Raw genomic sequence first — 25,471 nt, forward strand, 5'->3', positions numbered from 1 at the left:
AAAGTCCGTAGCGCAATGCAAGGAAGTATTGATACACGATATGCTAAACATGCATTACAGCATCGCAGTAAGGTCTGCAAGCAGCGTGCCGCGTGCGCGCATAGTTTTTACCATCTAGTAGGGAAAAGTTCATTTGCAATATCGCGAAATTGGAACGACACAGCTCGCCGCAATAAAGCGGAAATATTAGAAGTCACTAGTGTGTGAGTGGCAATCAAATCATCACCTAAGGCGGAGTATTTTTTTATATTGTTGGAATAATTGTTGCAGCTTAAAAAACGTTCCGTGTTAAAAAAAATTACTTTAAAAAAAATTATCCAAGTGTGATCTTATTTTGAAGATTTCGTCGCAAGAAACATAATGATGCAGTTAGATTTCAATTTGGATATACAATTTTAGAAAATATAATGGTATGACACCTTAACACACGTGTAAGTTCTGGTAGCCCTGCCCCGCGTAATGATACAGGTCACGCGTGCTCGCGGGTGGCATCAGTTCGGAGGGCAGAAGCTCTTTTTGCCCGCTGGCGGCCCACTCGATTGCTTTTTTTCTTGCGGTCCAAAGTTTCGGCCCATATAGTTCTTGTCCTTCTCCCGCTTCATCTCTTCTTCTTTCATTTTTTTCATTCATTCATTTGGAACAATTATTCCAGGAGGCCGAATACTTTTTTATTATGATGGAATAATTATTTCAGATGGCGGAATATTTTTATTATGTCAGCTTCAAAAAAATTGTTCCACATTAAAAAAATATTCCACCAAAAAATCATCCAAATATATTCAAGTGAGATCTTGTTTTGAAGTTTTCATCGCTAGAAACATAGTGATGCGGTCGAATTTAATTTGGATATACAGTTTGAGAATATAACTTTTTTCTTATCTGGTTTCTTCTTGGACCCCTATTATTATTTATGTGATACTTTGACTCCAAGTAACATGTCACTCCTAGCAACCCCCACCTAGCTGCCCCCCTCCCATAGACCATAGCATGGCTGCACAAGCTAAGGGCATGTACAACAGTTTAGACCGTTGTTGTCTATTTGATACACGGACAGCTAAATAGACAGTTAAAACGTACTCTAGTTGGTGTTGTTTTGCAAGGAAGCACGGACCACAGCAGTAGACAACATAGTAGACGGCAACATACTCTTTTCTCATTTAATAATAGCCATGTCAGCTCATTTTGCTTATGTGGATTCATATAGATGGCTGCTATCTAGCTGTTCTACGTGCCCTAAATGGATGGAGGTGATGCTGTAATAATCTTAAGGACCGGGATCTAAAAGGATCACGCTCTAATTTTATTCAATTTTAAGCTAAAAATATATAAGAACCAAGTTAAATTGTGAAGTTGAATTATGAAGTTAAATTGTGAAAATGACACTAGATCTTTATCCGTTACCACCTCTAGATGATTAGATATGGCTTGGGGCTGCCACCACCGTAACCAGGATCGACGGGGGAGGGAAGGGGAGGCGGCGAGGCACGGATAAAGGTGGCGGCGACAGGATTGCTCCCTCCATGAGTCACCACGGAGCGGCTAGAGACGCCAATGGGTCCTCCGGCTATGGACCATCTGATTTTGAGTTCCTCTCCGGCCCAAGAGCCAAGAGCTCCTCCAGCAATGGACCACATGATTGAGTTGCAGAGGAGGTTGTGGCTAAGAACGCATCTAATGTTAAGTTCGGTAGCATCTCAACTGATATATAAAAAATTTATCCAGAAATATAAATTGATAAAGCATGCAAACATCTACCATCATGCAAAGTTTGAGGCTGAACAGAAATTTATACAATGAATCTAATTTAACACTTTGAATATAGTACCTTGTTGCATATGCATGTGTATTGTTTTCTCTAATTTTTGGGGAACATTTTTATTTAAGATTTGAACTTTATTATTTTAAAACGATTATATTAACAAATTGTTTAAGATTTAGCATACTAACAAATTTTGATATTTGAAATACGACACACGTATGCAGAACCAATCTGAAATATAAGTGCTATTGGAATGCCTGTATTTTTCCGGGGGAGATTATAAGTTTGTTTGGTAGGGCTCCGGCTGTGGCTAAAATAGCTCTGGTTGTGGCCCGTTGACCCTTTGGTGGAGCTGAAGCTGTTTTCAAAATATTTGACAAAATAGCTTCTCTTGTATTTTGCAAAACGGATGTGAGACGTGAAATGTCGCATATGCCCGTGAGTATGTGGCTCTGGTTTAAACGGATGAATTGACTACTTTACGTTAGTTTATAATTTGAGTTAATTGAAATTAAAAACATAGTGTTTAAGCAATAATTAATGTTTTGGCATCGTGTATTTCGTTCCGGGGTAAGACAGTCGTTTCACAGCCTCGTGCCCGATCCAATTCCGAGCTCACGGGTGCAAGGAAAAACGTCATCAGTAGTGGCATTTGTCGTAATTGTTTTCAACTTGAGGAGCAGTGGTACTTGGTTGCATGCAGGTTTGAGGAAGGAGCTACTTTTTGGGCTCCATATGTGCAGTGCAAAATCACGGCTCCGAAGGATTTCATTTGTGAAACTGGTTTGCTGAAGCCGCTGACGGAACCGTTGTTGGAGCTCACCAAATGGCCCCTAGCCCCCTACGAGTGAGACGGATTCTTCCGAGCTCTCGCTTGCTGCTGTTCCAGAATAAGAAAAGAATAGTAATAAAAAAAATCTGCGTTCCTTGCGCGCCACGCCTCCGCTGGGCAGGTGACGCCTCGCCTCGTACAGCGGAGCAGACTTGCTGCGTGCTGCCTCCTGGGGAACCGGCGCCGGGGTGGGCCCCACCGGAACTCAGGCTACTTGGAGTCCAAGAAATCCACGGGAGGCCCACGGCGCGGCCGGCTCCGGTGGGTCTAGCGGGATAATCCAGCCCGTCGACCGGGGACGCCAACCGTTCCGATGCAATTGAAGCGGCGGCGCGCGGGGTACGGACGGTCGGTCGGTTCGAGGCTCCCGGGGGTGGTGGGGCCTGCGAACCGTGAGGGTCAAGCACGCAATAGATGCTGCTGCTTCTGCGGCAGGCGTCACGCCAGCCAGCGACGCGCTCACTCCCGTCTCGTGTCGTCTCTAGCGATGGTGGTGTGGACGTGTGGTGCGGTGTGGGCCTCCAGCTTATTCTCTCATGCACCCCACGAGCCGTTGCGTCTCCGCGAGTGGCTCGAGCTGCAACCATTACTGGCTGCTGCTTAGCACTAATCTTTCGTATCCCTTCCCACCACGCTAGTACCACGCTACTCCTCCCGTTTCATTTTTACAAGGTCTATTAGGATTTAATGTCGTATCAAAAGATACGTGAAATACGAATTTAATGATACAATTTTCGAACACCAAATAAATTCAGGCACAACATACATCGTATCTTCAAATCTCAAGTCAAAATGTCTAGACAGTTCCTGTTGCTGGTGATGCGTGCCTGCCTTTACCACCGCCCTGGCACCCCGCCACTAAGGGTGTGTTCGGTTCCCTATCTAATAGCGCCAAACCTCTAAATTTTAGAGGCTCGGAAACGAACGGCGCTCTATTAGACCCCCAGAAAATTTTAGAGCCTCCGAGGGCTCTAACGCCCTCTAATCCGCTCGGCTCGTCTCCCCACGCGCCCCGCCGCGTGCTCCTCCCCCCCGCCGCCCGCGCCCCGCCGCGTGCTTCTCCCCCCCCCCCCGCCGCCCGCGTGCTCCTCCCGCCGCCGCCCCTGCTCTCCCCGCCGCCCGCTCCTCCGCCGCCCGCTCCTCCGCCGCCCCTGCTCCTCCCCCCGCGCCCCGCCGCCCGCTCCTCAGCCGCCGCGGCGCCTCCCCCGCCGCGGCCCCTCCCCCGCCGCCTGCTCCTCCGCGCACCGCCGCCGCCCCGTGCTCCTCCCCCGCCCCGTGCTCCTCCCCCGCACCGCCGCCGCGCCGCCGCCCCTGCTCCTCCCCCCCACTCCCCGCGCCACCGGCCCCCTGCTCCTCCCCGCGCCGCGCCGCCGTCCCCTCTCTCCCCCCCACCCCCCGCGCCGCCGGCCCCCTCTCTCCCCGCGTGCGCTTCCCCCCCGCCGCCGCCCCGCCCCCTGCTCCTCCCCCCCGCCGCGAGCTCCTCCCCCCGCCGCGAGCTCCTCCCCCCGCGTGCTCTTCCCCCCCGCCGCCGCCCCGCCCCCTGCTCCTCACCCCCGCCGCGAGCTCCTCCCCCCGCCGCGTGCTTCTCCCCCGTTTTAGAGCCGTAAACGAACACCCCTCTAATATACATCTAAAATCTTTATACCTCTAATTCAACGGGCTATTTTTTAGACCCCTCTAAGGATTACCGAACACACCCTAAATTTCAAACTAATTAATCACTCTTATCCCTGAGTCAGTCTAGTTATTAGGAAGTGACGTATCTACTGTTATTACTAGATTTGTTTCTAGATATATAGGCAAATTAACTTATAATCATTCAAATTTGACCAAATAATATTTTATTATTATTAAAACTTTGAAAAAAATCATTCTTATATAGAATAAATTAAATCAAGTGAAATAAAACTATTAATAAAGGAGGGTATATTTTCCAAATTAATAAAGGAGAGTATATCTTTTTTTTCAAAAAAATATTTTGACTTTTTACCAGAACTTTGACCAAGTTCAAAGTGTAATACTCATGAGACACATATATTTAATGCAAAATATGAATACTATATATACTTGGGAAAAGAAATTACTTATAATCCACCACACCTACAATTGGATCTATAGTACTCCTAGCAGCAGGTAGATGAATCTGAGGTACATAGGATAGTGTAAGCCCTATGATTTTTCACACCCTGTCCCCGCATATAATTACTCGGTCTGCGCCATCGCCTCACACGTTTTGCCAAACTTGCTCCTCTCCTCATCAACCCTACTCTCCTGGCGGAAGCCCATCATTAAACCCCCGTGCCCTCTCCCCTTCAGCTCCCACCCCTCCCTCTAAGCAAAAATCAAGAGCCCTGAAAATCTCTCCGCTCCTTGCGCAGGGCCCTCCCCGGTCCTATCCGGTCTTTGAATTCCGGGCGGCTCGCCCCTATTCCCGCCGGCTACACCGGTTTCACCCAATCAAACCTTCAGTTGGGCTTTGGAGATCGTCATGGCACCCAAGCTCGTGTAAGTTCCAGTGTGCCACGTCGAATCAACCCCTCTTTCTTTCGTGAGAATCGCTCGCCTGATTGTGTTATTCTGTGCAGTTTGGATCCACCTCTTCGTTTTTTCTAACCTGCCCTGTTTCTTTCTATTTGCGGGAAAGTCTTTTTTTTTCTTTTTCTTTTCTCTTCCTTGGGGGGATTTGGTCGGGCAATCTGGTATGGTTTCATTCTGCTCGGCTTTTCCTTATTTTGGGGAGATTTTCTTGGGGCATTACACGGGGTGCGTAATCTCTTTTTCTTTCCATCCTTGGGGGAAAAAAATAAAGATACCAACTTTGTTGTTTCCTATTTTATTCTCACACGATCTCTTGTCACCCGTTCCCAGTGCTGGTGTTTCTAATGTGAACAGAACCAGCGAGTAGGAGTGAAGGAGCCCTCCCCACTGCACGCCACGGGCATGCCGGTTGATTTATGTCGACTGCTCTACTACCATTCCATGGTTCTGAGCTCCCGTCGTCATCAGCCTTGATTTGCTCGAGCCTTGGCAGAGGGGCGCTAGAGACTGCGGGTTTCGCTTCAGGATCTCACGGTAAGTTTATTTCCCTGCTCGATTGGTTGTCTGACACCAAGATTTCCTGCTCTGTTTTAGTCTAATATAATATGCTCCTAGCTTTGCATATGAGATAAGTTCTATTACTCTTCCATGTAGGCGCCGGTTTAAGATTAGATGATATTCTCTCTCTCTCTAACATTTGGTAGTTCCTTCATCTAAGCTGTTGATGTTGTGCATAGTTAATAATAACTTAACAGTCCTAGCTTCTTGTGTTTGTTTAGTGTCATGATTCAGTTGAAAAATTATTGCCATGATTCAGTTAATAAATTATTGCCATATCATGCAATAATTTTGTGCTTGTTTAGTTTAGTCACATTAATTTTGCACGTGTACCAAAGTTGGAGACAACCAAATTACACTATGTTGGTTGGTCAGATTTCGATGCTTGGGCGGCATTAGGGCATGCGGAGTGTATAAGGTCCAACCGGCCTTAATGGTGGGTACCACGGTGGTATATTAATCTTGTGGTATCTATGTGGCTTTTAGATATCATCGGTCAAATTTCAAAGAGATTTAACCAATAAGAACCATAATTTAACTTATATTATGGATCAAAGATAGTAATATACTTATGAGTTAAATTTGAAGTTGAATTCTTACGAAGTTAACAGTCGCAAAGAAAGACAATTTATTATGTCAAATAAATAGAAAGAACCCTATCGGAACTGAGTTCCGAGTCGAGGATGCAACATGAATTTTTTGCAAAGGACCAAAAGCTGACCTCCCTCAAATCCGAAAGCAAAGATGTTTTAAGATCCTTACCAGAGTAAATAATTCTCAATTTTGACTATCAATACATAAAGTGTTATGCAGACAAAAAATTCAAAGTTTTTGACCATCAATGCATATTGGTCTCAATAATATTAATACTTTAGATTTTGTTTTTCCAGTAGTATTTTCATAGAAATTGCTAGTGAATGTTTCACCTCATAAACCATGCCAAATGCCAAATATAACTTGCATTTCGACCAAATGTTGTATTAAGATTTAAGCAGCATTTTGAGTCAAGAGGACGTCCTCTGCAGTACTTCACCCTGCAGTTAGGTCACTGCCCCCGTGCGTGAGTGGTGGCGCTACTTCCAGCGTGCGTGAGTGGTGGCGCTGCCGTCGCAGAAGGCTCCCCCGCCATCCACCGCCTCCCCGGCTCTAGCGCCGCTCCGGCGCCTCAGCCTCCACCCTCCACTGCCGCCAACGCTAATCTCATCGTATTTTTACTTCCGGCCTGAGCTCCCCCACCACCATCCCCGCCCGGCCGCTATCTCCCGCTGCCCTAGCAGACGGTGTTCCCACCACCCCACCTCGCCGTCGTCTCACCAGCTCCACCGCTGGTTTGGCGACCTCCCTACGACCATCTATAGATCCGTACCTATGGAACCCAGCAACACCAAACCCTAACCACCCTAACCAGGCGGCGGCACAACTACCGGCTGCGGCAGTGATACATGATAGGCATTGATACGCGTGATGAATAGATTTTCCGGGATACCTGTCCCTAGCACGGTGATCGTCAAATACTCGTAGGATGATCTAAGGAAGAACTCGAAGGATAAAAAATAAATTCAAAACCCATCGCCGGCATCATTGGCGCTAGTGCCGGAGGACCCTATCAAGGGCTATGAGCCTATGACCGTTGCGTCTGCTCACACACACGTTTCGCCTCGCAGCGCCCCGTCATCTCCCTCCGCCTCTTCCCACGGAACGGAAGCCATTAAAACCCCTCGCCGTCATCCACTTCCCTCCCCTCCCGGAGAAATCAAGAATCCAAAGCCGTCCCCTGCCTTCCGATCCCATCCGCCGCGCCCTCCGGATCAAAGCTCGGAGCTGCTTCTCCCCCTGATTCGCTCCAATTCCGCCAGCTCCACCTCCCCAGTCATCAGTTCCCCGGTCCGGGCTCCGGAGGTCGCCGTTGCACGCGCTCTCGTGTAAGTGGCGAGTCGAATCGAGATGCGGGTCTTCTTTCCTGAGTCCAGCCGATCAGCCGATTGATTTTGCCCCTGCCTGGGATATCGGGTATTCGGGTTTCGGTTGGTCCTTATTTCTCGCCGCCTCCCCTGTTTCTTGTTCCGGGAAAGATTGCATCTTCCCCCCTTCTCTTTCTTGCGGGATTCGGTCGGGTAATCTATAATTTCCATCTATTTTTCTCTTCTTTTTCGTTTTTCCGGCGATTTTCCTTGTGCGTTACTCCAGTTCCGAGATTTTTCTGTTTCTTTCCCATATGGCCATATCTGTTAGCGGAAAAGATGGAATCTTTGTTTCCCCTTTGGTTCTTATCTCTAATTTCACAGTTCCACTTCTTGGTTGGGATCTGACACATTATTATTATTCATGGTGTTTGTGCGACGAGCAGCAGAAGAGCAGGAGTGCAGTAGCCCTCGCCGCCTCGCGGAACGCGCGCGCTGTTGATTTATGTCGCCTGCCCTGCCGCAGCTCCATGGTTCTGAGCTCCCGTCGCCACCAGCCTCCTCTTGCTCCCTTCTCCTCCAGCCTTGGCTGAGGGGCGCCGGGAGTGCGGGTATTCCAGGGTATCCAGGTAACTTTATTTTCACATGCCTGATTGAGTTACGACTAAGTCGATGAGAATCTTTATTTCCCTGTTGTAGCTCTGCCCTGGTAACGTACTATCAAACACTGTTAATCTTGCGTTTACGTGCCAAAGTTCGAAAGGTTTCTGTAATGTTTCTGTTGACTATATGTGTGTAGGTACTTTCTGTCTTCCATTGCTGCTGTTATATTCGTAGTTCCCTCTATTTAGCAGTCACGTATGCTTGGTTTTTTAATGTAAAGCATCAAAGATTTTTTCTGTTGCCATGACTTAACTGATCACCTGTTCCCATGTTTTTGCAATAATTCACTGCTTGTTCAGTCTAATCAGATTAGTTTTGCTCATCTGACAAATTTAGCGATTACCATGTTGCGGTGCCTGGTCTGATTTCAGTGTTGAGCTGCACAAAACTCTACGTTCTATGTGAACATAATAATATTACCTCATTTGTTTATGCAAAGATGGAGGTTTGCATCAGTTCATATCTGCTGGCTCATGTATTGCAAGAGCTTAATATTCAAGTAGTGTTCGTATTTCAGTGAAACTTTTCTATAGTAATGTATGTTGATTTCAGATTCAGATTTGGGATGAAGTACTCTGGGTTCCTGCATTTAGACCCTTGCCTTTTATTTTCTTGTACGTGAGGCAGTACAAGTTGAAGAATCCCCCAATCACAATCAATCTTGGTAAGTGGTAAGCAGAGGAAATAATACTTAGAACAAATAAAGTGTGAATTAGTATCTGCTATTTCCCATATTTTAACTTGGATGAGCCCTTGTCTTACAATCTTGACTGGTCTAAATGCTCTCAGGTTTGGTTTGGGTCGGTTGAATTTGGCACCCCTCCTCAATTCAAACAGTCATCCTGAATTTGAAATTCTGAAACTTCGGTGAAGAAAACTAATCTCCCTTTGTCCAGTTCAGATCAGAAGTTAAGAGACAATCCTCTTTATAATTTGGTAGATTGGGTACTGCAGTTGTAGACACGTCTTCCTTGGTACGTGGATGCATATTCTCTTTCACATCTTTGCAATTGTATTCTTGTTTTAGCATATTTGATGAAGTCACCAGGCATGTATACAGATTGCTGTTGCTTGGGATCTGGATGTTGCGCTCCAGGAAGATGCCCCCTATGCGGAAGGTCCGCATTTTCTGCTCTGATCCTGATGCAACCGATTCCTCCGGTGATGAAGATGATCAAAACCCAAAGACAGAAAAGAAAATTATAGGAGTGGTGCTAGTTCCAATAAAGAATTGTAAAACCTCAAAACCTCAAAAAACTATCATGCCATCTGGAATGAAGGATCTGGATGGTCCAGAGAAGAAGGTATCATCGAGCAAGTACCGTGGTGTGCGCCTGCGGGAGTCGGGTCGGTGGCAAGCAGAGATTCGCAATCCTTTGACAAAGAAACGGGAGTATAGTTTGCATAACACGGAGGAGGAGGCTGCTGCAGCATATCAGGCAAAATGGAACAAGTTCCGTGCAGAGATGCTAGCCCTGAAAGCTCAGCCGCCCGTGTCAGAACATGCAGCCTTGTCCAGCTTGTCCTTGGTTTCCTGCATTTCTTCATCTGTATCATGCAAGCAGAAGGCACAAAAAGCTCAGAACAGAGAAGGATCATTAATGGAGGTACACTGTGATCCTATAGATGAAAGCTTACGGAATTTCTCCCTCAAACCTTCGGAGATTCCAGAAAATGTCATGCTAAACCTGAAAGATGAGCATCCCGTCAGTGACTCTGTGAGGCCAGCTGATGGACTGCCGCCTGATGATTTCACCAAGCCAGAAGATATGTTCAAAGCCAGTGATTTTATTGGCGCTACATACAAACCTCTGGATGATGACTATATTGGCCTGGCTGACATTAGCCACCTGCCACTTCCAATCAATGACCCAGAGTTCGATCTGGATGCAGAGCTTGATTGGAGTGGGTTTGACTTCACTTCAATGGAGCATGAACTCGAGTTGCTGTGAGGTTCATCGAAGATGCTTTCTAAAGAACTCTGGGTCTTGGTGAAATCATCGCACATTGATGGGTACTTCTATTCAGCGCAATCGTGCTCTTGATGGTGTTTATTGTGCAGGAATCTGCTCTGAGTTGTCTGCAACTCTGAATGCTGCAGTGGCTCCAGATTTCAGTCTGACCGCAGATTAGTGGGTGCATATTGATGGGATCTGTAAACAAGTTGATCTCCAAATTTTGTCGGAAACTGTACAGTTCATAGAGTAACTTGTCTGAGAGTGCTAATATGCAACAAGTTTTCAGCAGTATGTACATATTCTAATTTCAGAGCTGACACTGATTCAGCATCTGTGCATGTCTACATCCTTTTGATATTACATATTCTAATTTCAGAGCTGACACTGATTCAGCATCTGTGCATGTCTACATCCTTTTGATAATCGTCCTAAGAGAAGTTATCCATTCTTTTTTTTTCTTTGTCTTGAGTCTTCTGATATAGAACTGCTGAAATTTGGATTTAAAAAAGGTTTGTATATTGGCATTTTATACATTGAAGTTGTGACAAGAGTTTGCGCATCTGCAACAACATACCCTGGAAGCGTAGTAGTATCTGAAATACAAATTGGAGATCCACTTTCTTCAGAACATTACTTTAAGCTCCAAAAACATTTAGTAAAGCTATTAGGATAACATTATGCATAATTTGCTCCCAATGCAGTTTATATAGTGAATGGATTACATATATGTCTAATGCTACCACACTCTAATTCAAAAAGGTGATGAAGCATAGTTTTCCCTATATGTTTATTGTGTTTCAAAAGTTAGGCACCAAGAACCCAAAAATGGTTCCGAGTGATGCTGCCGCCCTTGCCAGCTTGAGTTCACTAGATGGCACCACACTCGAAGGAGACGTCGCATCCAGGGACGGGGCTGAGCTTGATGGCGTGCTTGACCTTGCTCATGAACACCGGGAGGAAGGACATGGCCTGGCAGATGCAGGCGTTGTCAATGCCCATGAGGCGACGGCAGCAGGCGGTGTCGTAGGGGTCGCGGCCGCCATGCCCGAGGCCGTGCCGCCGCCTGTGGGCGGTGTGCTCCCGCTCCCGCTCGTGGGCGTGGCCGTGGTCATGGTCGTGGTGGTCCGCCTGCACCTCGTAGGACGCCGAGGAGCCGTTGCTGTGCAGCTGCAGCGGCTGCGCCGGGTTGGGGCCGGAGAAGGTGCGCAGGCTGCAGGCCTCGTTGGCCAGGTTGAACTGCGACCGGCAGAACACCTGCGCCTTGGCGCGGTGGCGGCCGCTGCTTTCTGCTGCAATGAAGACGAGCAGCAGGAGGAGGGCCAAGGACGGCGCGTTCAGAGAAGGCAATGGTGATGACGATCTCTTCCTCATGTCCATGGCGGTGATTTTTTCTTCAGAGGTCCAGGAGAAGATGATGGCTTCTCGGCGTGTTTTTGCTTTTCGATCAGAGGAATGGTTTTGGTGGCATTTCTGAGGGGGGGTTTAAGTAGTGGTTCTGAAGGTTGTTTAGGAGGGAATCTGGTGCTTTTTGGTCTCCATTGTTTTATTGGTGGAGGTTAGGATGGGGATCAGATGACAGCATGAGATTGCCGGGGGTTTTGCAGGATGAATACGTTGTAGTGACTTTGCAGGTTGCTCATGCTTCAGCTGTGACCCGTTTGACCTTGACCTGCAATTTTACGCGACATTTTTTCTTCTGTACTGATGCAGATAGTTTTCTTATTATTAGAACAGATGATTTAGTAAAGAAGCAATACATGCATCTAGCAAAACAGGTGGTTTTTGACAGGAGTAACTTTACTGCAAGCCTTTTGTGCCCTTATCTCTCTTACAAGTAAACTAAAAAATAGCTTCTTCTAAGCCATGTACAAAGGTATGCTACTGCTATGCATCTAAAAAACAAAACGACCTATAATTTGGGATAGATGGATTACTTTCTTGTGCAGTTTGCATATCAGTTATCGCATTCATATATACCATATTAAAAATTTGCACTGAATCATATGCAGGAGTTTGGCCGATCATTTTGCTACGATGACCAACAAGAGGGGTCAGAATGCCAAGGGTCAAAAATGTAACACCATGGCTAGGAATTGTTTATTTGCTCCAGGCACCACTTCTTAAAATTTCAAATAATTGGTTGGAGCTAAGGCCCATGATGCAAACGTGCGATCCAAAGCAAGAAATGCTATGAGCTAAACTTTTACGCATCCATTTGTTGGCCATAGTGCGTAGTCTCTGTTTGCTAGAACTCTGAATAGGGTTGTGCACCATTGAAATAGGGAAATTACTTTCTGCGCATATGGGCCAGCAGGGGATAATCGGCCACGCAATGCGTATTGGGCTAGCAGGGCCGCAGGGAAGAATAATGGATTTCTATTCCCTATTGAGCTTCAAGACGCTGCCAGCAGCCACAGCCCACAAGCCCCAAACTGCCAATACCCCACCAAATCGCACGCACGAGCGAAGCGGCGGCGGCGGCGGCCGCAGGCCGAGCACGCGCGCTGCCTGCGCGACGTGAGGGCGAGCGACTGCAGCGAGGCCATGAGGCTGTCGGGCGGTGCGGGGGCAGGGCGCGCCGGCGCGCGGCGGCCGGGCGACGTGAGGATGAGGGGCCGTGTCCCTGGCCGGCTCGGCCTTGTCTGCCTGTGGGAGTTGGGTATCCGGCGGTTCGCCCCTGCGGGCAAGCGGCAACGACATCAAGCGGGTGAGGCGGCGAGCGGCAAGTCGGCAAGGCAGGGCAGCAAGTTCGCAGCAGCAAGGGAAACAAGGTATGCAATGCAATCGTCGTCCCCCTACTAAATTTTCCTCCTGGATTGGCCCCTGCATATGATCCAGGACTGCAGGTGAGCTGTGAGCAAACAGGCGAATCGTCTAATATATATCATTAGTTTTACTTTAGTTAAAGATGGTGTACTATACTATTATAGTTATAGTTTCAACATGTTTCAATTGAGAAAATTGAAAATTTGAAACTCCAAACATCGCGCTTCGCAGCCTTATCGTTGATATCGTAAAATTGGAAATCCAAACATGTGCAACTTGATTATACTGTAATTCCTCTTTTTCCTAATTTTCTTCTTTCATGTATTCCTAGCATCACCGGAACCATGCCTCCTCACGGACACGTGGTCGCCGGACTCGCCTTGGCTTCTCGTGTGAGTGCCTTGGCACCTTCTACTTGTAACAGTGGGAGTGCTGCTGGTGCTTTGGATCCTGCTACTTGTACAGGTGTGAAACGGTGCCTTGCTTCCTGTCATTGTGGGAAACGGTGCCTTGCTTCCTGTCACAGCCACTGGATCACACACTCTTTCTTTCCCGCATCGCAATTTAGTTCTCAATAATGTGCTGGTGTCTCCTCACATTATTAAGAATTTAATTTTTATTCATCATTTTACCACCGACAATAATTGCTCCATTGAGTTTGATCCCTTTGGCCTTTCTGTGAAGGATTTGCAAACCAGGAACGTGATCGCCATGTGCAATAGCTCCGGTGATCTCTACCCGTTCTATGCACCCTCCACCAGCACCTCTGCATTCCTCGCTACACCCACCTCCTTGTGGCATCGCCATCTCGGTCATCTTGGGCGTCAAGCTTTGTACAAACTTATTACCTCCAGTGTCATTTCCTGTAATAAAGATGATGTCAACCACATGTCATGCGTGCCAACTTGGTCGTCATGCACGTTTGCCGTTCAGTTCATCTAGCTCTCGAGCTTCTCATAATTTTGATTTAATACACTGTGATTTATGGACCTCCCCAATTGTTAGTGTGTCGGGCTATAAATATTATTTGGTAATTCTTGATGATTGCTCCCACTACATTTGGACGTTTCCGCTCTGCCTAAAATCCGAGATTTTTTCCACACTTGCAAATTTTTTCACTTATATTCGCACCCAATTCGGCACCACCATCAAGAGCGTCCAGTGCAATAATGGCCGTGAATTTGATAATTCCCAGGCCCGCACGTTCTTTCTCTCCCATGGCATTGCCTTACGCATGTCGTGCCCCTACACTTCTCAGCAAAATGGGAAAGCAGAACGTTCTCTTCGCACCATAAATGACATTCTGCATTCTCTTTTTGTTTCAGGCAAGTCTCCCTCCAGCTTATTGGGTTGAAGCCCTTCACACTGCGACATATCTTGTGAATCGGTTCCCCACTAAAACCCTTGCCTTCTCCACACCATATAGGGCCCTCTTTTCCTCCCAACCCTCCTATGATCATCTTAAAGTCTTTGGGTGTGCCTATTATCCTAACATGTCCTCCACAGCACCTCACAAACTTGCCCCCCGCTCCTCCTTATGTGTTTTTCTCGGCTATTCCTCGGAACACAAAGGCTATCGGTGTCTCGAGCTTGAATCGAACCGCATTCTTATTTCTAGACATGTCGTTTTTGACGAGTCCTTCTTCCCTTTCGCCGACATGTCTACCACTCCCATGGCATCCTCCGCCTTGGATTTTCTCCTTGATGAACATGATCTAACCGCTCCTATTCCTGGAGCAAGACTTGTGCATGCAGGTACACCTCACGTCGCCCATGGGCGTGTAGAGGCACCCACGCCTCCTCCCGCGCAGATGAGCACTAGATTGGGGACCCCCAGTCCCTCTCCCGGGACTTCCGCCACGTCGACCGGCGCTGCTGCCCCTGTGCACCCTGCACATGCTGCTGCTAGTAGCGCCCCTGCCGCCTCGCCGACCGCATCACCGGGTGCTGCTGCCCCCGTGCATCCTGCGCGGGCCGTTGCCAGCAGCACCGCGGCCACCGGTCGCACGGCCGACACTCGCCCGGTCTCCATCACCCCTGTCGCCAATGCGCATCCCATGCGCACTCGCGGCAAAGCCGGCATTGCACAGCCCGTGGATCGCCTCAACCTCCATGCTGTGCCTATGTCGCCACTGCCTCGCTCCGTTCGTGATGCATTGTCAGACCCCAATTGGCGCTCCGCTATGCAAGCTGAGTATGATGCTCTACTTGCCAATGACACCTGGAGTTTAGTAGCACGTCCTCCTGGGGTCAATGTGGTAACTGGCAAGTGGATTTTTTGACACAAACTGCTCGCAGATGGGTCTCTTGATTGCTACAAGGCTCGCTGGGTCCTCCAAGGTTTTACCCAGTGCCCCGGTGTGGATTATGATGAGACTTTCAGTCTAGTTGTCAAGCTTGCGACAGTTTGAGTTGTTCTCTCTTTGGCTCTCTCTCAAGACTGGCCCATTCATCAGCTAGATGTGAAGAATGCATTCTTACATGGCACCCTCACCGAGACAGTGTACTGCATACAACCCTCTGGTTTTGTGGATTCCTCTTGTCAGGATCTTATCTGTCGGCTCAACAAATCTCTATATGGCTTGAAGCAGGCTCCTCGTGCTTGGCATCACAGGTTCGCATCCCATCTTTTTTCCCTTGGATTTGCTGAAACCAAGTCAGATAGTTCACTGTTCATCTATCGCCGAGGGTCAGACACTGCCTATTTGCTGCTGTATGTGGATGATATTGTTCTCACTGCCTCCTCTGCCAAGTTTCTTCAGCATGTGATTGGGGCTCTCCAGCGTGAGTTTGCTATGATGGACATGGGCCAGCTTCACCATTTTTTGGGCATTTCTGTGACACGCTCTGCCAATGGTCTGTTTCTCTCTCAACGACAGTACACTCAAGATATTTTGGAGCGCGCCGGGATGAGCGCGTGCAAGCCGTGCAGCACACCTGTTGATCTCCACTCCAAATTATCTGCAGATGGACCTCCCGTTGATGACGCTACTCAGTACCGCAGCCTGGCAGGTGCTCTACAGTATTTGACTTTCACCCGTCCGGCGATCTCTGACAAGTGGCATCAGAGCCGGTTGCGGGCCGGGGATCGATCGCGGCGAGGTTTCGTCGTTGGAATCGTCATCGCGTGATCGAGTGGGCGATGACGGGCACTCCGCCGTCGTCGCCGAAAGGAGGCGAGAAGAAGACCAGAAAGCTCGAGAGTGTGGGAGCAAGCGGAGCCAAGGGCGGCGATGTCGTGATTCAGCGGGTTGTTCGAGAGGTGCGCGGCGGGACTAGCTACCCCGTCCTCACCAAAACGAACTACACCGACTGGGCACGGCTGATGAAGGTGAAGCTCAGAGCTCGACACCTCTGGCGGGCGATCGAGGTTGGCGACGCTGGTCCGGACGACGACATCGAGGCGCTCGACGTGATCTGCAGCGCCGTGCCACCGGAGTTGGCAACGGCAATCACCGACAAGGACACGGCAAAGGAGGCGTGGGACACCATCAACACGTTGCGCGTCGGTGACGATCGTGTGAGGAAGAACACCGCACAACAACTGCTGCATGAGTTCGAACTCGCCACGTTCAAGGACGGTGAGTCGGTGGAGGACTATGCGCTTCGACTGACCGGCATGCAGGCTTCCCTTGCAACTCTCAGCGAGGTGCTGTTGGAGAGCAAGATCGTGGAGAAGATGCTGCGGAGTGTGCCACCGTGGTTCAAGCAGATCGTGGTCACGATCCGCACGCTCCTCGACACATCCACGCTCTCCATGGCGGACCTGACTGGGCGACTCAAGGCGGCGGAGGAGTTGTTTGAGGGACCGCCGTCTTCGCTGCTCCACGACGGCAAGCTGTACCTCACAGAGGAGGAGTGGAACGCGCGTCGGAGGCAGCGGGAGGCCGAGAACATCTCCAGCGGCGGTGCGGGTGGGAGCTCTGCACGCCGGGAAGGAAGGCGTGGACGCAGAAGAGGCCGCGGCGGCGATTCCGGGTCGTCCTCTTCAACTGGGCCGGCCAAGATCGGGAAGGATCAGTGCCGGCGATGCAGGAAGACTGGCCACTAGGCCCGAGATTGCCCGTCTCGGCCCAAGAACGAGCAGGCCCACGTCATCCAAGATGAGGAGGAGGCCTCGTTGCTTCTGGTGAGGTCAACGCCACTTCTCCCCATCCCCACCGCAGCTCCGTCTCCGCTGCCGCCGGTGGTGGTGGCTCAGCATCGGCGCCGGCTGATCCCTTGGGCGGGAGCCCCAAGGAGGAGCCCGAAGAGGCAGCCACGGCGACTCTCCTAGTTGCAGCATCGACATCACCAGGAGGAGCACGCCCAGATCCACTTCGGGCGGCGGTCGCGCCATCCGGTGCGGCGACGGCGAGGTGGGGCACGGGATCCGGCTCCCAGGTGCGGCTCGTCGAGCACAAGGTGCTCGTGCACCTCAGTGGGGAGGAGAAGAACCGCGACACAACATCGTGGGTGCTCGACACCGGGGCGACGAATCACATGTCGGGCGCTTGGATGGCGTTCGCGGAGTTGGACACGGCGGTGCGCGGGTCCGTGAGCTTCGGAGACAGCTCAGTGGCGAAGATCGAAGGCTGCGGGACAGTGCTGTTCAACTGCAAGAACGGGGAGCACCGCTCGTTCGCCGGCGTCTACTACATTCCCCGCCTCACGTCGAACATCATCAGCATCGGGCAACTGGACGAGGCGGGGTACAAGATCAATATCGACAACGGCGTTCTGACGATCCGTGAGCAGAGCCGGAGGCTGCTAGCACGGGTGCTACGCAGGCCGGACCGGCTGTACGTGCTCGACCTCGATGTTGCACGGCCGGTGTGTCTCGAGGCACGCGGCAAGGAGGATGCTTGGCGATGGCACGCACGGATGGGCCACGTCAACATGAAAGCGCTACGGAAGCTGGCGCGGGAGGAGATGGTTCGCGGCCTGCCATCGATCGAACAGGTGAACAAGCTGTGCGACGCTTGTCTCGCAGGCAAGCAGCGGCGGAACCCGTTCCTGGCGGTGGCGTAGTGCCGGGCCGAGCGCACACTGGAGATAGTGCACGGCGACCTCTACGGGCCCATTTTGCCGGCGACACCGAGCGGCGGCGGGTACTTCCTGCTGCTAGTGGACGACAAGAGCCGTTTCATGTGGCTGTCGGTGATGTCGACTAAGGATCAGGCAGCCGCGGCGATCAAGATGTTCCAGGGACGTGCAGAGGCGGAGTCAGGCCTGAAGCTAGGGGTGCTCCGGACCGATCGGGGTGGTGAATTCACCTCAGTTGAGTTCGTGGAGTATTGTGCAGCTGAAGGGGTGCGACGGCAGCTCACTGCTTCCTACAGCCCGCAGCAAAATGGTGTCGTCGAACGGCGAAACGGCATGGTGGTGGCAATGGCCCAGAGCATGCTCAAGGCGAAGGGGTTGCTGGGCTGGTTTTGGGGTGAGGCGGTGAACACCGTGGTCTACATCCTCAACCGGTGCCCGACCAAGAGTGTGACAGGCATGACGCCGTTCGAAGCTTGGTATGGAAAGAAGCCGGCGGTCCATCACCTGAAGACGTTTGGCTGCCTCGCCTATGTGCGGAACACGACTCCACACCTCAAGAAGCTGGAGGATCGTGGGCGCAAGATGATCTTTGTCGGCTACGAGCGGGGAACCAAGGCGTACAGGGCCTATGATCCTGTCACGGGTCGCGTCCACATCACCAGGGACGTGATCTTCAACGAGGAGGCGCAGTGGGACTGGTCCCATGATGAGGAAGGTGGCACGGCAGCCGGGAACGTTGACGACACCTTCACCGTCGAGTTCACCACAAGGTACGCACCTGGTGAACAAGAGGAGATGTCGGGCGAGGAAGCTGCGACGCCGGGCACGCCCCTTGTTGCGACATCGGCTTGGCGGGATGGACCGAGCGCGTCGCCGCCAGGAACGCCCCCTGCTGCAACAATGACACCTTCAGCCTCGACACCGCCTGTCCACTTCGTGACGCCTCCACCTCTCCAAGGCGATAAACTGGACGCCGACCACGACGACGATGTGCCACTGCGGTTTCGTGAAATGGATGATGTCATGGGGCCGGGATCACTGCCGGGCTATGCCGTTCGTGATCTTGGCGATGGCAGGTTGCTGGCGGTGAGCGTGGAGGAGCCTGCATCCTTGGCACAGTTACAGAAGGAGGTGTGCTGGCGCCGAGTGATGGAGGAGGAGTTGCGGTCGATCGAGGAGAACCGCACGTGGACACTCACTGAGCTTCCACAAGGCCAGCGTGCCATTGGGTTCAAATGGGTGTTCAAGGTGAAGAGTGACGAGCACGGCGCGGTGGTAAGGCACAAGGCGCGGCTCGTTGTGAAGGGGTACGCACAGCGCCACGGCATTGACTACGATGAAGTCTTTGCACCGGTGGCGCGGATGGAGGCAGTGCGGCTGCTCCTGGCCCTAGCTGCTCATGAGGGCTGGGAGGTTCACCATATGGACGTCAAGACAGCGTTCTTGAACGGCGATCTGCAAGAAGTGGTGTTCGTAGAACAGGCACCGGGTTTTGTCCAAGCAGGGCAAGAACACAAGGTATACTGACTACACAAAGCTTTATATGGTTTGCATCAAGCACCTCGCGCCTGGAATCAAAAGCTAGATGATAAGCTGGGTGTTCTTGGGTTCAAGAAATGTCCATCTGAGCATGCAATTTACTGTCGGGGTGTTGGTACTGAGAGGCTGGTAGTGGGGGTCTATGTGGATGATCTAATTATCACAGGGGCTAGCTGCAATAGTATCAAGAAGTTCAAGACACAAATGACAGAAATATTCAAGATGAGTGATCTAGGATTACTCACCTACTATCTGGGCATTGAAGTAAAGCAAGGTGCAGAAGGAATCACTCCGTCTCAAGGAAGCTATGCAGGTAAAATTCTGGAGAAGGCTGGCATGGTGGAGTGCAATGCTTGTGATGTTCCTATGCAAGCAAAGCTGAAATTGAGCAGGGACAGTGATTGCCCTCGAGTTGATGCTATAGAGTATAGAAGCTTGGTGGGAAGTTTGAGATATTTGGTGAATACTCGACCTGATTTCGCCTTCTCAGTTGGGTATGTGAGTAGATTCAGGGAGGAGCCACATGAGGATCATCTAGCAGCAATTAAACATATTCTGAGATATATTGCTGGTACTAGAGATTGGGGACTCAAATTTGCAAGAAAGAAAGGAGATCAACCTGTGCTCCTGGGCTATAGTGATAGTGATCTTGCAGGAGATGTTGATAGTAGAAAAAGCACCTCCGGAATGATCTTCTTTCTTGGGGAAAGTCCCATTAGTTGGCAGTTAACAAAACAAAAGGTTGTAGCATTGTCAGTTGTGAAGCTGAGTATATTGCTGCTGCAACAGCTGCCTGTCAGGGAGTTTGGTTAGCACGGTTGTTATCTGAAATCTTGGATTCACTGGTTAACAAGCCTGTGCTCAAGGTGGACAATAAGTCCACAATCTCTCTCGTGAAGAATCCTGTGCATCATGACCGGAGTAAGCATATAGACACAAGATTTCATCTGATCCGGGAATATGCACAAAATGGGCAGATTGAGGTGAGCTTCATCAGAATTGATGAGCAGTTGGGAGATGTTCTAACAAAGCCCCTTTGCAAGAACAAGTTCCTGAAGCTCTGTACCAAGATTGGCCTTCAAGAGTGTAAGTAGTAATCGTGCACAAGACTTAGGAGGAGATTTGTTGAATAATTCTTGTGCTCAGGTCATTCTGTTAGTTAGTTAGCAGCACATGGCTGGTTGTTAGGCCATGCAGGTTGTAGAGCTCTGACTCGCGCTGAGTTCGCGAAGGAGCGCGTCGTGCGCCACGTTCCAGGCGTTTGGGATGGCACTCGTCAATGAAGAGTGTGGCGTGCATGTCAGGGTCATGGACTCCAGTTGGTTGTTATGTTTTTCCTTTTATATATAAGCAATGATTAGAGGAGGAAATGCTGCTAAATTTTGCGGCACAAACAAGACTGTGTTCATCGTTCCAGTTCACGTGAGTTGTGTGCGTTTTTCTTGAGCTCGCCGGCGTTGCGGGCAGCGACGCCTCTCCGGCGATCTCTAACATAGGTGTGTTTGGTCCTTGGCAAGAGAGGAGACTATTGAACATATATGCAATATCCAAGAGCAGAATGTGAAGGCATGGCTGGCAGTAGTCATCTCCTCTCTGCCGGTAGAGGAGTCAAGAAGAATGATGGTGACATTGTGGGCGCTTTGGCATGCTAGGAGGAAGGCTCTCTACGAAAATATATTCCAAAGCCCGTTATCGACACACAGTTTTGTGGAGAGGTTTATTGCCGATCTGGATCTCTCAAAACCACAACCGGCCAGGCAGAGGATTGCAACTAGTACACCGAGGTGGATTCCTCCTCCAAGCGGGATGTCAAAACTTAATGTTGATGCGGCTCTTTCCAAAAACTCAAGGACAGCCTCATTAGCGGCTGTCGCTAGAGATGGGTCAGGAAGTTTCCTCGGGGCATCGGCAATGGTTATGCAAGGAATCTCTGAGCCGGAAACCATGGAGGTGCTGATGCTCCGGGAAGAGCTGGCACTAGCTAATGATTTAGCACTTAGCTAGGTACGAATGGCAAGTGACTGTGCTAATGCAGTGCGAGGCATGGCAGGCAGCACATCGGGTGTCTATGGCCAGATTATCAAGGAACTCAAGGAAGATGCAGCGGCTTTTCAGATGATGGAGATCGTCCATGAACGGAGGGAAGCAAACTTTGATGCTCATACATGGGCGAGAAGCACGCTCTTCAGCTCCACCGGCCGGCATGTTTGGTTTTTTGATCCGCCTGAAGGCGTTTGTACCTCCTATGTAAACACTTAGTGCGGGGTGTAGAAACCCCCCTCTCAAAAAAAAAATGGAACATGTTTACTATTCATGCCCACTCCATCGTCAGATCCAAGGGCTTACTTTTGGATAATACTAGCAAATACGTCCCTATGTATCTACGGACGAAACATATAAATATATTGATTACATACTATAATATTATAAAAGAAAGTTCTATAAAAATATGATATATATATCTTATAATAGTATTATTTTGTTTTTATTACAACTTTTGGTGTTTCGAACAGCCGGCTAGTAAATCTTGTGATTGCGCGTCCAACCCAGATGGTGAGCAAGAAAGACATGAGCGTTTATACTGGCTCGGGCTGAATATCTCTACGTCCAGTTCGAGCCGCTTATGCTCTTGCACTAGGTTTGCAGCAGGGGTTACAAATGAGCGAGAGAGGCACTGAGCTCCCAAGTCTTTGGTGGAGTGTGCGTGTACGAGTGTGAGTTTGAATGTTTTTTGTCCCCTTGCTGGGGTCTCCCTTCCCCTTTTATAAGCCAAAGGGAGGGAAGTCATTAGAGAGAGAGAGAGAGAGAGAGAGAGATTGCCGGGATCGTGCTGCCTCTCCCCTTCGTGTGGGTCCCATTGGCCCTACAGATGATGATGGAGGCGCTCCCATACCGTGCCCTGATGCGACGTGCGCCGCCCGTTCCAACGGGATGGGCGGCGCGGGTCTGTCTGGCTGCAGGACGGGCGACGTGCGCCCTGCCAAGACGGGTGGCGCGAGCCCCCCGGTGCATTTTACAGCTTGACCCCCAGCCCGGCGGATGGCCGGGGCTTGCCGTAGTTGCCTGTCTTCTCCGGGGGTCAAGTCATCACACGTGCTTACCTACCCTTACGCCAGGGGTATGTCCTCCGGCGTGGCCTGTCATTTCGTGGCGGACGCGCCCGACCCCTCACCCTTGGGGTTGGGCGAGGCGGACGCGGCCGACCCCTCATCGTTTGGGTTGGGTGTGGCGGACGCACCCGATCCTTTACCCTTTGCGTCAGGCGAGGCGGCCGTGTCCTCCTCTAGTGCTTTGTGTCGAGGTGTCGATGCCCCTTTTCCTAGTGGGCCATTCTGCGGCCGTTTAACGGCCCAGCTGGCCCAAGCCGAATACTTTGAGGGAGCTAATCCGTGATCAGCCTCCTAAGGAGCGTTCTTTGGGGGATCCATGATATTTGCCCCTGATAGTAGCCCCCGAGCCTTTGCGCGGCTTGGAGAGTCATGCTAGGGTTTCGCTTTTCCCGGGCAGCGAGCCCCATGCCGGTCCGAACACATTCCCGGCTTGGCGTTTAGGTTGATGTGACTCGAAGGCGACTTATCTTTGTCAGACTCATGTGGGTGCGCGCGAGCGCACCCACTAGGTGAAGCCCCCGAGCCTCTAGGCAAATTAGAGATTCGCGCAAAGGGTTCTGTTGGCATGCTCACCTTAATGTCCTGGTTGATGCGACCGCTCAGGGCATCTCCCTCTTCTTGTCTCACGTGGGTGCACGCGAGCGCACCTAGTGGGTGTAGCCCCCGAGCTTCTTGGCGAATCGGAGATTCGCACGGAGGGTCAGCTAGCGTTTTCGGGGGGTGCCCAGCGTCGACGCCCTGGGTCAGGCGCCCTCCCATCGGGTCTTGTCTCTGACACCCGCCGACTGGGGCTGGTGGCAGCTTTGGTGATCACCGAGTTGCGTGGCGCGCGCTCTCCTATTGCGTCCGTGCTCGCTCGCTTTGGGGCTCATGATGCCTGTTGCTTGCTCCCGTTCTGGTCTGCGCCCGCCTACCCTGTCTTATCTCGTGCCATCCCGTCGGGCCTTCAATTGCTGACGGGGGTTGGGGTAGGTGGACCCCTTCAATGCCGGCCGCTTGGTCTCGTGCCTCTTCGAACCCGCATCGTCACCTTGCCTGGGTGCTAGTTTCCTGGTTGTGGCACCAAGCCCGGGCGGCAAGTCCTCAAAGAATGCATTATAGAGCTAGGCCTCCTAAAGCTCGGGTTCGGCTTGTTCAAGCTGGACCCCGTCCCCCTGTCAGTTGCTATTAGTGGATTGATTGCAAGGAGAGGAGCATGATTAAGGAGAACTCGAGCTTCGAGATCCTCAGCTTCGCCTTCGTGAGGTGGTTTCTTTGGATCAGGTGCTGGTTCCTGCCGAGGGCGGAGGTGGATTCGTCGCCCTTCGTGAAATCGTTCGGTACGTGGTGACTCACCCACAACTCCCTACTTCCTTCCCGTAGGGAGGCGGGGGCGAGTCTTGCCACACCTGCCTTGATTTCGTGCGGGACTGCCGGCTCTGCCCGGCCTCACCGAGCCTCCCTCTTTCTCATCCTCCTCGCTACCATTGCTGGGGTCGCCCAGCGGTTGCTAGGGGGCGTGTCTAGGCAGCATGAGATGTACGCGCCGACCGTCGGCCGCATACGGCTCCTGCAACCAAGACAGCCTCGCTGTCAGGGGATGGACTGTGACGTAGCCGCCCATCTTTGCCCTATGTCAGCTGGAGCAGACCTCGGTCAACCTTCGGCATTACCCTGCGTGGTAATGCTTATGTTTTTTGTATTTGCGCATGGCCCATGGCCGGCCGCCTTCTCCGTTCGAAGTGTGGGTCGTTTTGGTAAATCTAGATTTCATGATTTTGTTATGCGCCCGGAGTGCACCATGTAATCGTTCTCCCTGATTTTGGAATAAAATAAGGATGTTCTTATGTTTGGCTTTGCACCCCAAGGGAGCCCCCGAGTCGACAAAGGGTCAGATGCCGTCTTGGGGTTCTTCCTGCTTGGGAGGTACCCGAAGGATAGGATTTTCCTTTCGGCTTCCGCCGCTACTTCTTATGCGACCACGCATTCGGTCTTCTCTCGAGTCCGACCCCCGAGCCCCGGTGCATTAGCAGGAGACCGGTCGGACGATCGTCTCATCTTGTGTCATCACCCTTCAAGCGTCCTTGTCGTTATGACGGAAAGGCTAAGCCGTGCCGCGTGTTTCTTTGTTAGTTGAAACACGGTGCTCGGTGAGCTGGTAATGGGTCAATCCGAGTGGGTCCCCGGCTCCCGTTCAAGGGGATCCGGCTTGGGTCAGTTGGTGACCGACTCCAAACTCTCGACGGCCGATCTGTATAGCTATTAGGTCCGTTCGACCGGTCCTGACAGCTCGTTGCCTTTCTTTGAAGAAAAACCACGAATCGTGTCCTAGTCAAGACTGGGATGCGGGTCAGGATGCCCGTGACGCTCGCGCGCCTAGGTGCTGGCTGCTAACGGGCCCATCCATCTTCGACCCTTACTTTTGTGGTGCCCTGGGGCAGTTGTGAACCCGTTTGTGGGCCAACCTTCGAACCCTAGGACTTTAGTGGGCCGTCGGGGTGTTTTCAGCCCATATCCCTTCTCGCCGGTGTGGGCCTTTGGCCCCTTTACTGCCGGGCATGTTCTCCGAGGAGTCAGGCCCGAGCGTGGTGATGCACTCCCCCCGATGGGACGGGGCGAAATGACGCGGTGGACGTGGTCATTATGGCGGTCATGGGGGTCGAGGCATCGTTTCGCCTTCTGCTTCCCTCGCCTATAACTAGGGCTCTCGGCCCTTCCGCCGCCTCCACACTCTTTCATCTTCTTGCCTTCCTCATCTCCTCGCCGCTGTCTTGACAAGCCGCCTCCTCCTCTACGCCCCTTTTCCTTCGAGAGCTCCCGACCCCAATTCACCGCCCAGCAAT

General features: G+C 51.1%; 1 protein-coding gene and 1 long non-coding RNA gene across 2 annotated transcripts; one reads left to right on the forward strand and one right to left on the reverse strand.

Moving 5' to 3' along the window:
• The first annotated feature begins 7,329 nt into the window (after nt 1–7,329).
• On the forward strand, nt 7,330–10,547 carry LOC112883526. The gene is made up of 5 exons (XR_003226861.1): nt 7,330–7,609; nt 8,035–8,217; nt 8,804–8,915; nt 9,041–9,225; nt 9,312–10,547. It is a non-coding gene; the product is annotated as an uncharacterized LOC112883526 (long non-coding RNA).
• Nucleotides 10,548–10,967: 420 nt separating this feature from the next.
• LOC112882986 lies at nt 10,968–12,051 on the reverse strand. Its single transcript, XM_025948186.1, has one exon. The coding sequence runs from the start codon at nt 11,584–11,586 to the stop codon at nt 11,077–11,079; it is 510 nt and encodes a 169-aa protein (XP_025803971.1). The 5' UTR covers nt 11,587–12,051; the 3' UTR covers nt 10,968–11,076.
• Nucleotides 12,052–25,471: the final 13,420 nt, after the last annotated feature.

This window comes from Panicum hallii, chromosome 2 (assembly GCF_002211085.1).
Source record: "Panicum hallii strain FIL2 chromosome 2, PHallii_v3.1, whole genome shotgun sequence".
In the NCBI taxonomy this organism is placed as follows: domain Eukaryota; kingdom Viridiplantae; phylum Streptophyta; class Magnoliopsida; order Poales; family Poaceae; genus Panicum; species Panicum hallii.